A 13101-nucleotide genomic window follows, 5' to 3' on the forward strand; every position below is an offset into this window, starting at 1 on the left:
CGGTGTGTGCTTTTGTTGCTTAAATGCAGGGATGTTTTCTTATTGGCCCACGACACATTCTAAAAATATCATTTAACAAGGAAACTTAAAAAATAAATAAAACAACAGCCGAAATGGAAAAAATCAGCTGCCATTTTACGAGAATGAAGTCAAAATATTAAGGGAAAAAAGTGTAATTTAACAAGGCAAAGTATCAAATTTACAAAAATAAACTTGGAATATTATGAGAAAAAAATGTCATTTTAGTAGTACAGACATGAATTATCAAAGAAAAGTATGTTATTTTAGTTGTAATATTATGAGCAACAAACTAAAGTAAAAGTTGTCATTTTTGGATAATTGTTTTAGAAAGTTTATAATACTGTGGGAATAAAATATGGGAATACAGTCATAATACTACGAGAAGAAAATTTACAAGAAAAAAGTTGAAATAGTGGGAACATTTAAAAAAAAAAACAGCAGAAATGTAAAAAAACAGCTGTCATTTTACGAGACTAGTCAAAATATCAAGACAAAAAAGAATACGAGGAAAAAAGTTGATTTTATGAGAATAAACTTGTAATATTATGAGGAAAAATAATGTAATTTTAGTTGCATAGAGTTGATGTATTAAAGAAAAATAGGTTGTTTTTTTAAATTGTGTTGTTATGAGCAACAGACAAAACAAAAAGTTGTCATTTTTGAATAATTAGGTTGCGGAAAAAGTTATAATATTATGAGAATAAAATATGGGAATAAAGCCATAAAACAATAAGAAAATTTACAAGCAAAAAGTTGAAATAGTCGCAAAATTCTCAAAAAAGACAACAGCAGAAAAGTATTAGGGCCACGTAAGAAAAAAAAAAAGATTTCAAGAATAACGTCGTAAATGTACGAGAACAGAGTTGTGCATTTACGCCAAAAAAAAGTTGTACGTTTATGAGAAAAAAGTAGTAAATTTACCAGAAAAAAGTCACAAATTTACAAGAAAAAAGTTGTAAATCTACGAGAATGGAGTGTTAATATGAGGTGTGATGGTGTCGTACGCGTCAGAGGGGAAATAGAGCACAGCTCTTCAGGAAGGAAGGAAACTTTCCTCTCGCTTCAGGCAAGCTTTTATTTATAACGTGGCAGCAAAACACAGCAGTTGAGCACAAACAGATTAGCACGGCTAGCTCTTCTCACTTCCGCCTTCCTGACCCCGCCCCCTCCACATGCCCAAGGCCAACGGTCACATAAGTCTTAGTCCAAAAATTACAACTTTTTGTTTTGTTTGTTGCTGATAATAGTCAGACTAAAAAAATAACATATTTTCAAATGACAGCTGAGTATTAGGGCCACATTCACACACAAAAATAGAAATTTCGAGAATAAAGTCGTAAATTAATGAGAAAAAAGTTGTAAAAAGTTGTAAATTTACAAGAAAAAAGTCGTAAATATACGAGAATAGAGTCGCAAATTTAAGAGAAAAAAGTCATAATTTTAAATCTACGAGAAAAAAAAGTTGCAATATTATGAGAATAAATATGACATGAGCCCCCCCTTTTCATAGCTGTCTCAGGCAATGCCTGTAACATAAAGTTACCAGTTTTTTCCTCGTACATTTACGACTTTATTCTTGTAAATTTAAGACACTATTCTTAAAATCTCAGATTACTTAAATAAAATATATATGTACTTAAATAAATATCGTAACAGACTCTCTTGTATCTGTATTGCACCTTATTGTATTTTTGTATTGTATTTTATGATGTGAGGACTGCAGATGGAAATTAGCTTTGAGCTAAATCTGGTGCAGACATCTTTTGAATGAAACTGCACATTGTCCTTAATAAAATAAACTAAACTAAACTAAACTAAAGCTCCACTGACTCTATTCTCAAACATTGGCGACTTTTTTTATTGTAAATTTACGACTTTCTTTCTCGTGAATTTACTACTTCTTTTGTCATTAATTTATGACTTTATTCTTGAAATCACAATTTTATTTTATTTTTCCAATATGGCCTTAATACTCAGCTGTCATTTTAAAATATGTTATATGCCGAATATGTTGAAAATGTTATTTTTTTTATTCTGACTATTATCAGCCGCAAGCAAAACAAAAAGTTGTAATTTTTGGATAATTAGGAAAAGGAAAAAGTTTATAATATTATGGGCATGAAATATGGAAACATAGAAATATTACAAGAAGAACATTTTACAAAAAAAAAGTTGGAAAGTTTAAGAAAAAGACAACAACAGAAATGTAAAAAAAACAGCTGTCATTTTGCGAGAATAAAGTAAAAATATTAAGAGAAAAAATTTGTGATCTAACAAGAAAAAGTCACAATTTTACAAAAATAAACTTGTAATATTATGAGAAAAATAACGTAATTTTAGTGGCACAGACTTGAATTATTAAAAAAAAATAGATCATTAATGTAAAAATTAAAATCTATGTAAATATGTTATAATGTTATTAAAATTAAAATATTGAGAGAAAAAAGTTATATTCTAACAAGGAAAAATAATTTCCATTTTATTTACGTGCTCCTAAAAAGCAGCAAGAGCAGTTTGACTTCCGGGATCTACCATCGCCTGGCAACACGTGACGTCACCAGAGACGGGCCCTCGATGATGTCTCTTTCGTCGGATCACGCAACTGCCACGAATTTAACGCATTAACATTTAACGCATAAATTATAATGCTCGACAGTACAGACGACTCTTCAAAATGTCGCGTTAACGTTAGTAGTTGCAAAGGAAAACACCAATATGTGCTGAACCACCGTTTTCCGCATGTTGCCGATGCTCGCCAGCAGGGGCCGCTGATGCTCTGCTCAGCCTCACATCAACGCGGCGAAGAAGAATCTCCTCCACAGGCGGCTGCGGCTAAATGGGCTGACAAACGTCTCGTTTTGACGAGGGATGTCCGTCAGGTAATGATTTAAATCCTCGGTTTTTATTTTTACTTCATATTTGAAACGGAGGTACTGTTGTTAAACTATTATGAGGCACGTGACTCATCGTGTACTCGTTTTTATTCTTTTTGAATCCGCCCAGCCATGTTTGACAGCGCGACGCTAATCCTGCTATAATTTCACTACTTGATCTTTTGCTGTCCTTCACTGCTGTTATATTGCTATTTTATTTGGTTAATCTAAGCGCACTAAGCAGGTGGATCAATATCACGAATGTTGAGACATAGTGTACGTAAACATAATTATTTACACAGTGTTAACGTGATGCTAATAGATGCTAATTCACGTAAAAATGAAGGAACCAGGTCGACTACTTAGACGTAAGTGTATTGTGTTATCCCGTTCTGACATTGTAAATAAATCATAATCACTTCCTTCCGGCTTAGATGTGGTTGCCATGGAAACAGATAAGATACCTAAATTCGCCTCCAAGGACGAGGAAATCAACTTTTGGAAGGCTCTCTACCTCAAGTACAAGACAAAGTGAGTGACGCATGATGATGGTTGTCTTTCCCTTCCAAGATGAGGTCATCTGAGAAGGAGAGCTGGCAGGGGGCTTACCGCTAGCTTCCATTTTTAGACACTTGGCCTTCTTATGTAACCGCGGCTTCCTGGCGAAGCATAGCGTTTACCGTGACGTCTACCCTCTCCTCTCTCCTGTCGGCCTGCAGCTGCCAGGAGGCTCGCGAGGAGCTGCTGGAGTTCCAGGAGGGCAGCAGGGAGCTGGAGGCCGAGTTGGAAGCTCAGCTGGGCCAGGCCGAGCATCGCCTGAAGGACCTGCAGTCTGAGAACCAGAGGCTGAGGAGCGAGGTGGAAACACTCAAGGTAAGGCCTTCATACACTGGGGAAAAAAAGAAAAGAAACAAAAGTAAAGTGCACCGTCTTTAAGATTTAGGTTGTGCTTTTTCGAGAACCAAAAAAGAACACACAAAAAACTTCTGAGAATAAATCAATAAAAATGAATACAATAAAAATAATAACTAAATAATATATACTGACATAAATAAAAGTAAAATAGTCATACATACAAAAATCCTTCATTTTTGAGAAAAAAGTTGTATTCTTATATTAAAATGTTATATTTTCGAGAAGAAGGTGTACATTTTGGAGAATTTAAGTCAAAATTTTCAAGAAAAAACAAGTAATTTTACTAGAATAAAAATAAAACCTAATTTTTTTTTTTCCCCCAACCTAAAAAAAATAAACATTTTTGAGGAAAAAAAGTTGTATTTGTTGAGAAAAAAGTCATCCATCTATTAAAATAAAATCCTGTATTTTGTGGGAAAAAAATAGAAAAAATGTTGAGTATTTGTGAGAATTAAGTTGTAGTTTTTTGAGAACAAAAAAATATATATTTTTTTAAGAAGCCGCATGACAATAAAACGCATGATAATAAATTTATTTCTGAGAAAGAGTTCAAATTGTATTTTTGATTTAAAAAAAAAGTTGTAATGTTACTCGAATAAAATATAATTATTATAATTTATTATTATTATTATTTAAATATTTTTATTTCTTGAAAATATTTTCAAGAACAATTTTTCAGAAGTTGAATTTTTCAAGAAAAAAATTAATCATCTTGCAAGAATTGAGCAATTTATTTTGAGAGAAACTTTTATTTTTGGGGAAAAAAAGTCAAATATTTATGAGCATTAAAGTCTTGTACTTTAAGAATAAAGAAATTGTTGTGTATTTTTGAGAATTAAGCTGCACTTTTTTGAGAACAAAAACATTTTTCTTTTGGCGGGGGAAAAAAGCCATGAAATTATAAGAAGTCCTTTATTTTTGAGAAAACAAGTTGTAAACTTATGAGAGTACAATATTTTTGAATATTATTTATAAAATATAGGGTTTTTTAGAAAAAAAGTTGGGTATATTTTCAAGAAAAATTTGTATATTTTTGAGAATGATGTTGAACTTTTCAAGAAAAAAATAAATAATCTTGCAAGCATAAAGTCCTTTATTTCTGGGAAAAAAAGGTTATATTATTTAAGAAAAAAAAAGTTTATGATTATAAAAATCTTGCATTTTGAGAAAAAAAAGAAAAAAATTATAGAAAAAAATGTGTATTTTTGAGAATTAAGTTGTACTTTTTTGAGAACAAAAACATTTTGAGAAAACAAGTAGTATTTTTTTTTAGAATTTTTTTTGTCAAATTAGGACAGTAAAAATAGTTTTTAATATTATTTATGATATTCTTTTTTATTTTTTTTCAAAAAATTTGGGTATGTTTTCAAGAAAAATGTGTGTATTTTTGAGAACTACGTTGAATTTTTCAAGAAAAATAAGTCATCTTGCAAGAATAAAGTCATTTATTTCTGAGAAAAAAAGGTTTTATTTTTTAAGAAAAAAAAGTTTATGAGAATAAAAATCTTGCATTTTGAGAAAAAAAACAGAAAAAATGTTGTGTATTAGAATTAAGTTGTACCTTTTTTGAGAACAAAAACATTTTGAGAAAACAAGTCGTATATTTTGAGAAAAATGTTGTAAAATTAGGAGCGTAAAATAGTTTTGAATATTATTTATGATGCATATATATTTATATTTTTTAGAAAAAAGTTGGGTATGTTTTCTAGAAAAAGTTGTATATTTTTGAGAATTAAATTTTTCAAGAAAAAAAATAAGTCATATTGCAAGTTTTTCTTTTTTTTTTTTTTAAAGAAAAACAGCTTTTATTTTATTGGGGAAAAAAGCCGTAGACTTAGGAGAATAAAGTCCTTCATTTTTTAGAAAATAAATTGTAAGCTTATGAGAGTAAAAATAGTTTTGAATATTGTTTATAATGTGTGTGTGTGTGTGTGTGTGTGTGTGTGTGTGTGTGTGTGTATATATATATATATATATATATATATATATATATATATATAAATTTTATATTAAAATTGTATTTTTATAAGAATAAAAATAGATGTTTTCAAGAAAAAAATGTATATTTTTGGGAATTAAGGCTTTCTTTTTTGAGAACAAAAACATTATTTTTGAGGAAAAAAAATGCCCTTTTTTTTTATACATGTTGAAGAAATATGAATTCATTATAAAATGAATTTCAAGGATATAAATCATATTTTAAAAATAATTAATGAGTAAAATGATAGAATAATATAAATAATACAAATACCAAACACTCTAGGTAACGGGAAGGTGGAGTTTAGTGTCCTGTCAGCCTGGGAGACAAAAAGAAGGGCAAACACGCATGTCTAAAAATGTAGGTCATCGCAAGAGCCAGGAGGGAAATGGGGTCGTGATGAAAAATAAATGCGAAATGTTTCATTGGTGCCACATGTAAAGAGCGATCCTGTCCTCCCCCAGGAGAGGCTGGAGCATCAGTACTCCCAGAGCTACAAGCAGATCTCCGTGCTGGAGGACGACCTGGGCCAGACACGCAGCATCAAGGAGCAGCTCCACAAATACGTCAGAGAGCTGGAACAGTCCAACGACGACTTGGAGCGAGCCAAAAGGTGAGAAAGAAACGTCCTTCTTCTTCTTCTTCTCTTTGCACTGAGCTGGATTATGCTTGGACCCGTCAGGGCGACCATCGTGTCTCTGGAGAACTTCGAGCAGCGTCTCAACCAGGCCATCGAGAGGAACGCCTTCCTGGAGAGCGAGCTGGACGAGAAGGAGTCGCTGCTTGTGTCCGTTCAGCGTCTGAAAGACGAAGCCAGAGGTGAGGCAGACTTGACGCGTCGACAACGAGCCGCTGAAGGCGCGCACGTGGATTGAACGCACTTTTGGTTTCGGCAGACCTGCGTCAGGAGTTGGCCGTGCGTGAGCGGCAGGCAGACGGGAGCAGGACGTCCGCTCCCGGCTCGCCCACGCAGGACGACGACAAGATGGACTCGGCCGTGCAGGCGTCGTTCTCCGTGGCCGCCACGCCTCTGAGCAAAGGTCTGGACGGCGCCATCCTCGCCGACGCCACAGGTCATCTTAATTCCATGCTTCCAACTCCTGAGGATTCTAATGTTTGACCCGTCCTGTCCAGGACTGTCCACGTTCTACGGCACCAACTCACCACTGACTCCCTCAGCACGAATATCAGCGCTCAACATCGTCAGTGATCTGCTGAGGAAAGTCGGGGTGAGTCTCTTTGGATTTCTGCAAATCCTTCCGCTTCCCGTCCTCCGTGTCCACCCGGGGGAATGAGCCTCGTCCGCGCTCTTCTTCTTCTTCTCCCGTCAGGTCCTGGAGTCCAAACTGGCGGCGTGCAGGAACCTGGCCAAGGACCAGAAGGCCAGGAAGGCCTACGCTCTGGACAACGGCAACATCCTCAACGCAAACACAAGCGCAGGACACTCGCAGGCGCCCCGCATGACCTATTTGGACAAAGCGTGAGTCGGTTAAGAGATGCTGATGTCACATTCGCCGCTTATCTTTACTCACATCCCAGCGCTTCTTCTCATGGAATCATTCAGTGGAGTAACAGCGACATGGGTCACAACCACCACTTCACCACATTCTTCTGTCCTCTCTTAGGCCTCCTTTCACATAACAAGGCAAACGAGACATGTTGTCAGTGCAGGGCTGTCCAAAGTACGTCATTTAGCAAGAAAACTACAAAAATGGAACAATCTGTGGTAATTTTACAAGAATGAAGTCAATTTTTATGAGAAAACAGTTGTAATCTAACAAGAAAAAGTTGTAATTTTACGTGAATAACGTCATTGAAATATTAAAGAGAAAAGACACACTTTTTTTCTAATGTGACGAGAATAAAGTCCAAATATTATGTGAATAAAGTCATCATTACGGGAAGAACATTTACAAGAACAAACTTGAAATAGTTGGAAAATTTAAAATAAAAAACAGCTGTATTTTTGCAAGAATAAAGTCAAAATATTACAAGGAAAAAGTCACCATTTTACAAGAATGAACTGGTAATACTACGAGGAAAAGTAATAGAAAAGTATAGAAAAGTAGGTTGGGGAAAAAGTTCTGATGTTAATAAAGTCCAAATATTACGGGAGTAAAGTCATACGTACGAAAAGAAAATTAGATGAGAGAAAAAAGGTGAATTCTAGCAGGAATAGGAAAATAAACTAGCGTTATTACGAGGAAAAATAATGTCAGTTTAATAGCGGACAGTTGAAATATGTTATTTTTTTTTTGTGTTAATATTATGAGAACCAAACAAAACAATGAATAAAGTCTTCATTTTTGGAAAATTAGGTCATGGAAAAAGTTTGAATGTTAGAGTAAAGTCAAATTATTATTGGAATAAAGTCATAATATTACAAAAAGAAAATTTACAAAGAATAATTGGAACATTTTTTAAAAAAATAACAGCAAAAGTTGATACAAATAATACGCCTTTTCACCAATATGACAAAAGTGAGATGCATTTTGTGGCTTGGAAAGGCTCACTTCTGTTGTGTTGTGGCGCTGACGCCCATTTATCTTTGCAGCCTGGAGCCGGCGACCCTCACAGCCGTCACGGCCCCTCCTGGCGCATCCTCAGCCGGTTTGGTGCCCCTCGCCGTTTGACTCTCAAACCACGCCCACACGTAGCCTCTGGTCCAGTCGCGGTGATGTCATGCGACTTGTCACACAAGTAATATGCAACTCAACCACCCACTCAGCAATAAGGTAAACGGTCAAAGAGAGCGTCAACGTGCACGTCGAACAAAATGTCCGAGCGGTCTCTGAAGATGTCCTAAAGAATTGTGTCCTCCTTATTTATTGATGTTTTGTCCGTGTCCCACATGTTTAAACAACGGCGTGAAGGAGCTGTGTTTTTTTTTTTAATTTCATGTGCTTTCTGACAAAGGCGGTCAGAGTGTGTGTGCCATTGAACCGGTGGTCATATTGATCGTTCACATTCCAGTGGAAGACGGCAAACAGAAGTCAAGTCATCAGATTTTGAATCCGCTTGGGTTCCTCAAGCCAACAAAGCACTTTGTTTTAATTTATTCATGTGCAATATCACCTGTGTGTGGTTGTTGTTTGTATATTTAATGAATAATATTTAAAGAAATGTTTCAATAAAAAAAAAGTGTCCATGAGTGTTTACTGAAATGAGTGTCTGATTGGCAGCCACTCACCTCTAGGCTGGAAACTGGTTGACGTCGCCGCAGGCCCGACCACTTTGTCCAACACTGCCCTCTTGTGGCCAAGTTTAGAACTACATTACTACGCTACTATGACTAATTTGCTCAACAATGCCCTCTTGTGGTCAAACTACATTACTACACTTAAAAACTCAGTTTCACTGTTTAGATTTGCTTCTCTTTTAATTGTCCATGAGCATGTCTCAAAACAGACACATAATAGAAAAAACAAACAATCAATATTCATCGTTCTTCATATTTACAAGAGGTTAAATCCACCGTTTTCGATTGATATATATTTATTTATATTTATTGGTTTATATATTTTTTAAATTTGCTATTCAAGGCCGCTGTGTTCAAATGCTTCCGCTTTTCTTAATTTCCGCCAACTCCTCCATCTGCCTCCGCCTCCTCTCCATGACCTCCACCCTCCTGGCATCACTGCGTGCTTGCTCCTGGGCCCGGAGGTCAGCCACGTCCTCAAAGAACCTCTGCCTGCGTGAATGGCAAAAGTCACCAGGACGAACAAGACCTTCACGTGCGCACTGGCATTTAAATCAGCACTAATGCAACGATAGCAGTCAAGTATACCTGTTCAAGAAAACAGCAGCCAGTCCAACAATCAGAGTCCCAAACAGAACGGGCTTAGCTAGGCGCTTCCCAGCAGAAAGCTTGTATTGCTTCGTCATGTCAGTATTTCAATAAAATGACCTACATCGGATGTTAATATTGACATACAAGTGACCATTAGCTGGTGGCACACATGCACGCTCTCGCTGCTGCTCGTGGAGCGGTGGAACCGAACGACTTCCGCTTATACGTGATATGAAATATTTTACAATATTTTGGTTGATGGACATTCGTCCGGATTTATTATGAATAATAATTATGTGGTGCATTTATATCACTGCGTGGAACAATTTGGTTGATGTTGCAACGTTTTATTACGTTAATGTTTAACAAGGAATATAGTGCGCGGAGCCTGTCGGACTCATTTCAATGACGGACCGAGTCATTCTGTTGACATTTCTTCACACGGCTTTATTGCTAACTGTTGCTATTCAGTAATGCTTTAAATGACCAGAGAAAGTGCTGCCAGACATGTGGAGGAAAGAATCTGACCGCTTTGAGTTTTTACAAAATCTCGTCACCGAATTTCAGGATACGGACAGTGATGGTAAGAAAGAACAACCATTATCGTTCTTTTGAAATATGATACCTCCTTTCATGCCATGGATGTGGTAATGGTTATGGTTTTATTTGCTTCAAACATGACCGAGGAACACCACATGTTTACACTTGCACAATTCAACTTATCTAAAAAGGGGTAGGAAGAAGCAGAGCGTATTTAATACTACTCCTTCGCCATCTCTCAGTAATTACTGTTCACTTCCTGTGTTTAAATGTCACCATTTTCTAGTCGGGAGAGCGAAAAAAATGTAATCCATCCATAAAAAAGTAAATGATTGCATAAGTACATTTTAATAATAGATTAAAAAAAACAAATGATACAAAAAATAATGATGTGAATAAATGGAAATACAAAAATAATTAGTTAAATATGAATAAGTATCAAAAATAAATAAATAGATGATGGTCTGTAATATCACAGCACACAGTGTCTGGATGTTAATTTGGAGACGTTATGAAGAAAAATGTCAAGAAACACGTGTGTGTTTTTCAGAGGCCAAGGAGCAAGTTCTGGCCAACCTGGCCAATTTTGCATATGACCCAAAGAACACAGACTATCTGAAGCAGCTGCAGGTCACAGACCTCTTCTTGGACATGCTCACAGAGGAGAATGACAACTTTGTGGAGTTTGGAATGGGTGAGGATCATGTGCAGTGACTTATTTCGCTTTATTCCATAAAGGCTTTTGCTGAGTCATCACATGTTCTCAGGGGGGCTGTGCAACCTCAGCATGGACCCGGAATGTCGCGACATCATCCTGCAGAGCAGCGGCATCACGTTGGTCACAAACTGTTTGTCCAGCCAGAGGGAAGAGACCGTCCTGTCTGCCATCACCACCCTCATGAACCTGGCGACTCCGTCCTCCCGCCAGGAGATCAGCAACGCCGGCATCGTGCAGTGCATGCTCCGCTTCTCCCTCAGCGAGAGCCCCCGTCTGCGCAACCTAGCCGCCATTTTCCTGCAGGACTGCTGCAGTCAGGAGCAGGTTGCCCGAGCCAAGCAGCAGACGGGACAGCAGACTGCGGTCGGCATCCCGCTGCCCAAAGACTGAAGCCTGTCGTGTTTCCGGTGGACAGTATTCCCCAGAGAAACAAATCGCACACTATATGGGCAAGAGGAAGATAGCGGGTGTCCTACTTTGTTGGTAATTTATATGAAATATGCCCATTTGTGCTGTATGTTATTGAAAAACAGATAAATGACAGGGTGGGATTTATATATATATATATATATACAGGGTCAGGCAAAATGATCTGACACATTTGTAGGTTAAATAAAAGGCAAAACTAAAGAAACAAAAAAGTGTTTTTATTTTCGAAAAGTACATATGCCATTTTGCTTTGTTTCTTTACAATGACATTGTTTTTTGTTTCTTTTTCAGTTGCTGCCATGAACTGGACTGGTGAGCATCGCGCTTTCATTGTGGAAACGTTTATCAAAACAAACAAATCTGTAACTGCAACACAAGGAGCGTTCCGTTTGCACTTCAATCTTGGTAGACATGATCCCAAACCAGCTCGAAACACGATCTTGTTATGGGTTACCAACTTCAGAACTACTGGATCTGCATTGAGTGTGTGGACAGTAATGGATCCCATTTGACTGATTTAATTTTTAAAACATAATGAAACAGAATGGCATTATATGTACTTTTCCAAAATAAAAACACTTTCTTGTTTCTTTACTTTATTTGCCTTTTATTTAACCAACAAATGTGTCAGATCATTTTGCCTGACCCTGTATATATGTATTTTAACACTAGTTTCTTTAATAGTAGCAGAATACACATTTGAATCACACTTTGAACCGCATTATGAGCTGCCTTCAAAGACACCACGTTATTTAAAGAGAATTCACGTTTTGAGTGTATTTTCTGGGATTTCTGAGCACACTTAAATGTAGCAAATTGTACTTCGGCATAAAGAGTTAGAAAGTGAGTGATAAGAATATCCACTTACTGTTTTCCTCTGTATTTCAGTTTATTTAGACCACACACACGCGCACGCTTAATAAATACGTTGTGATGTTCGGAGTGTCAGTGAATGCAACTGGCGGTAGTCTGGTGACAATAAGGAAGTGTCAATCCCAGGACGAAGGGATTACAGACGTGTTGGAATTGCACTGCTGTCGATGTGTTCAGGTCTGGATAAAGTTATAAAAGAGCACCAGACTCCGTGTGACTCTGGGGACGCTATTGTGGCTGTCAGTCGGCGTAACAGAGAGGCGTGGCTTGCTATGCTGTGGATTAAAGTGCATTAAAGGAAAAGTGCACTTTATTTTATGTTTGCCCATCACTCTTTCTGTGCGCCCTGTGTGATATAAAACCAGCTGAAAAGAGGCAGGTAGTAAATGCATGTAATGGGACACACCCATTCCGCCTAGAAAGCCCGCCATTGAAAAAAACAAGGTTGTATGGTTTTACATCCATGCTGCGAGCATGTAGTAACAGTTACATTCATGACAACATGTGATATTTAGTCATTTGAAGCGTTAATGGAACTTCCTTCTTGGGCGCATTGATTTCACATAGCAACACAGAAAGGAACGCTACACCTAGCGTTAACTTTTACAAAGTCAGCAGCGGTGGCAGCTCCGATATGTAGCGTTACTTTCAGTAGTGGCCTGAGGCATTGTGAGCGAGCTGTGGTGAAGCTAGTCACTAGCCGGCTAGTAGCTCGCCAGTGTGTGGCGAGGTGTCACTAGGCCAGGAACATAGTTCTTGGGCGTAACGTCGCTGTAGCTTGGTTAATATGCAGGTCACATTATGTAAATGGAGCGTTGCTGGCGCTTTTTTCAGAGGGCTTCATAGGCGGAATAGGTGCGTCCCATTATGTGCTTTCTTAACCGCCTTTGTTTAGTGGTTTTTATTATCTTTAAAAACACGTAGAAAAAAAATTCCCTCGAAAAAGTGCACTTTTTCTGTTAAT

At 37.0% G+C, this 13101-nt stretch overlaps 2 protein-coding genes and 1 long non-coding RNA gene across 4 annotated transcripts; 2 read left to right on the forward strand and 1 right to left on the reverse strand.

Moving 5' to 3' along the window:
* Positions 1-2792: 2792 nt before the first annotated feature.
* On the forward strand, positions 2793-8938 carry LOC129177296 (nuclear distribution protein nudE-like 1-B). The gene is made up of 9 exons (XM_054768250.1): positions 2793-2900; positions 3329-3425; positions 3614-3767; positions 6252-6400; positions 6470-6606; positions 6684-6827; positions 6922-7016; positions 7119-7267; positions 8342-8938. The coding sequence occupies exons 2-9, from the start codon at positions 3340-3342 to the stop codon at positions 8418-8420; spliced, it is 993 nt and encodes a 330-aa protein (XP_054624225.1). The 5' UTR covers positions 2793-2900; positions 3329-3339; the 3' UTR covers positions 8421-8938.
* Positions 7319-9757, reverse strand: LOC129177298 (uncharacterized). The gene is made up of 3 exons (XR_008569606.1): positions 9575-9757; positions 8978-9478; positions 7319-7417 (listed from the first exon to the last, which is right to left on the reverse strand). It is a non-coding gene; the product is annotated as an uncharacterized LOC129177298 (long non-coding RNA).
* Positions 9758-9983: 226 nt separating this feature from the next.
* armc7 (armadillo repeat containing 7) lies at positions 9984-12489 on the forward strand. Of its 2 annotated transcripts, XR_008569576.1 has the most exons (4): positions 9984-10160; positions 10668-10811; positions 10885-11318; positions 11556-12483. XR_008569576.1 is itself a non-coding variant. In XM_054767888.1 (3 exons), exons 1-3 carry the CDS (start codon positions 10085-10087, stop codon positions 11223-11225), a joined length of 561 nt encoding a protein of 186 aa, XP_054623863.1. In that variant the 5' UTR covers positions 9984-10084; the 3' UTR covers positions 11226-12489. The 2 variants fall into 2 exon arrangements, 1 of the variants encoding a protein (XP_054623863.1); XM_054767888.1 differs by having other exon boundaries at positions 10885-12489.
* The last annotated feature ends 612 nt before the right edge of the window (positions 12490-13101 follow it).

The sequence above is a fragment of the Dunckerocampus dactyliophorus genome, chromosome 2 (genome assembly GCF_027744805.1).
Source record: "Dunckerocampus dactyliophorus isolate RoL2022-P2 chromosome 2, RoL_Ddac_1.1, whole genome shotgun sequence".
Taxonomy (NCBI): Eukaryota; Metazoa; Chordata; class Actinopteri; order Syngnathiformes; family Syngnathidae; genus Dunckerocampus; species Dunckerocampus dactyliophorus.

Excerpts from the sequence above, each read along its gene's own strand:
- LOC129177296 (XM_054768250.1), top strand. The coding sequence starts at position 3,340 with ATGGAAACAGATAAGATACCTAAATTCGCCTCCAAGGACGAGGAAATC. Across the intron at positions 3,768-6,251 it reads GCGAGGTGGAAACACTCAAG|GAGAGGCTGGAGCATCAGTA; the intron begins GTAAGGCCTTCA and ends GTCCTCCCCCAG. Across the intron at positions 6,828-6,921 it reads CGCCACGCCTCTGAGCAAAG|GACTGTCCACGTTCTACGGC; the intron begins GTCTGGACGGCG and ends CGTCCTGTCCAG.
- armc7 (XM_054767888.1), top strand. The coding sequence starts at position 10,085 with ATGTGGAGGAAAGAATCTGACCGCTTTGAGTTTTTACAAAATCTCGTC. Across the intron at positions 10,161-10,667 it reads TCAGGATACGGACAGTGATG|AGGCCAAGGAGCAAGTTCTG; the intron begins GTAAGAAAGAAC and ends TGTGTTTTTCAG. Across the intron at positions 10,812-10,884 it reads CTTTGTGGAGTTTGGAATGG|GGGGGCTGTGCAACCTCAGC; the intron begins GTGAGGATCATG and ends ACATGTTCTCAG.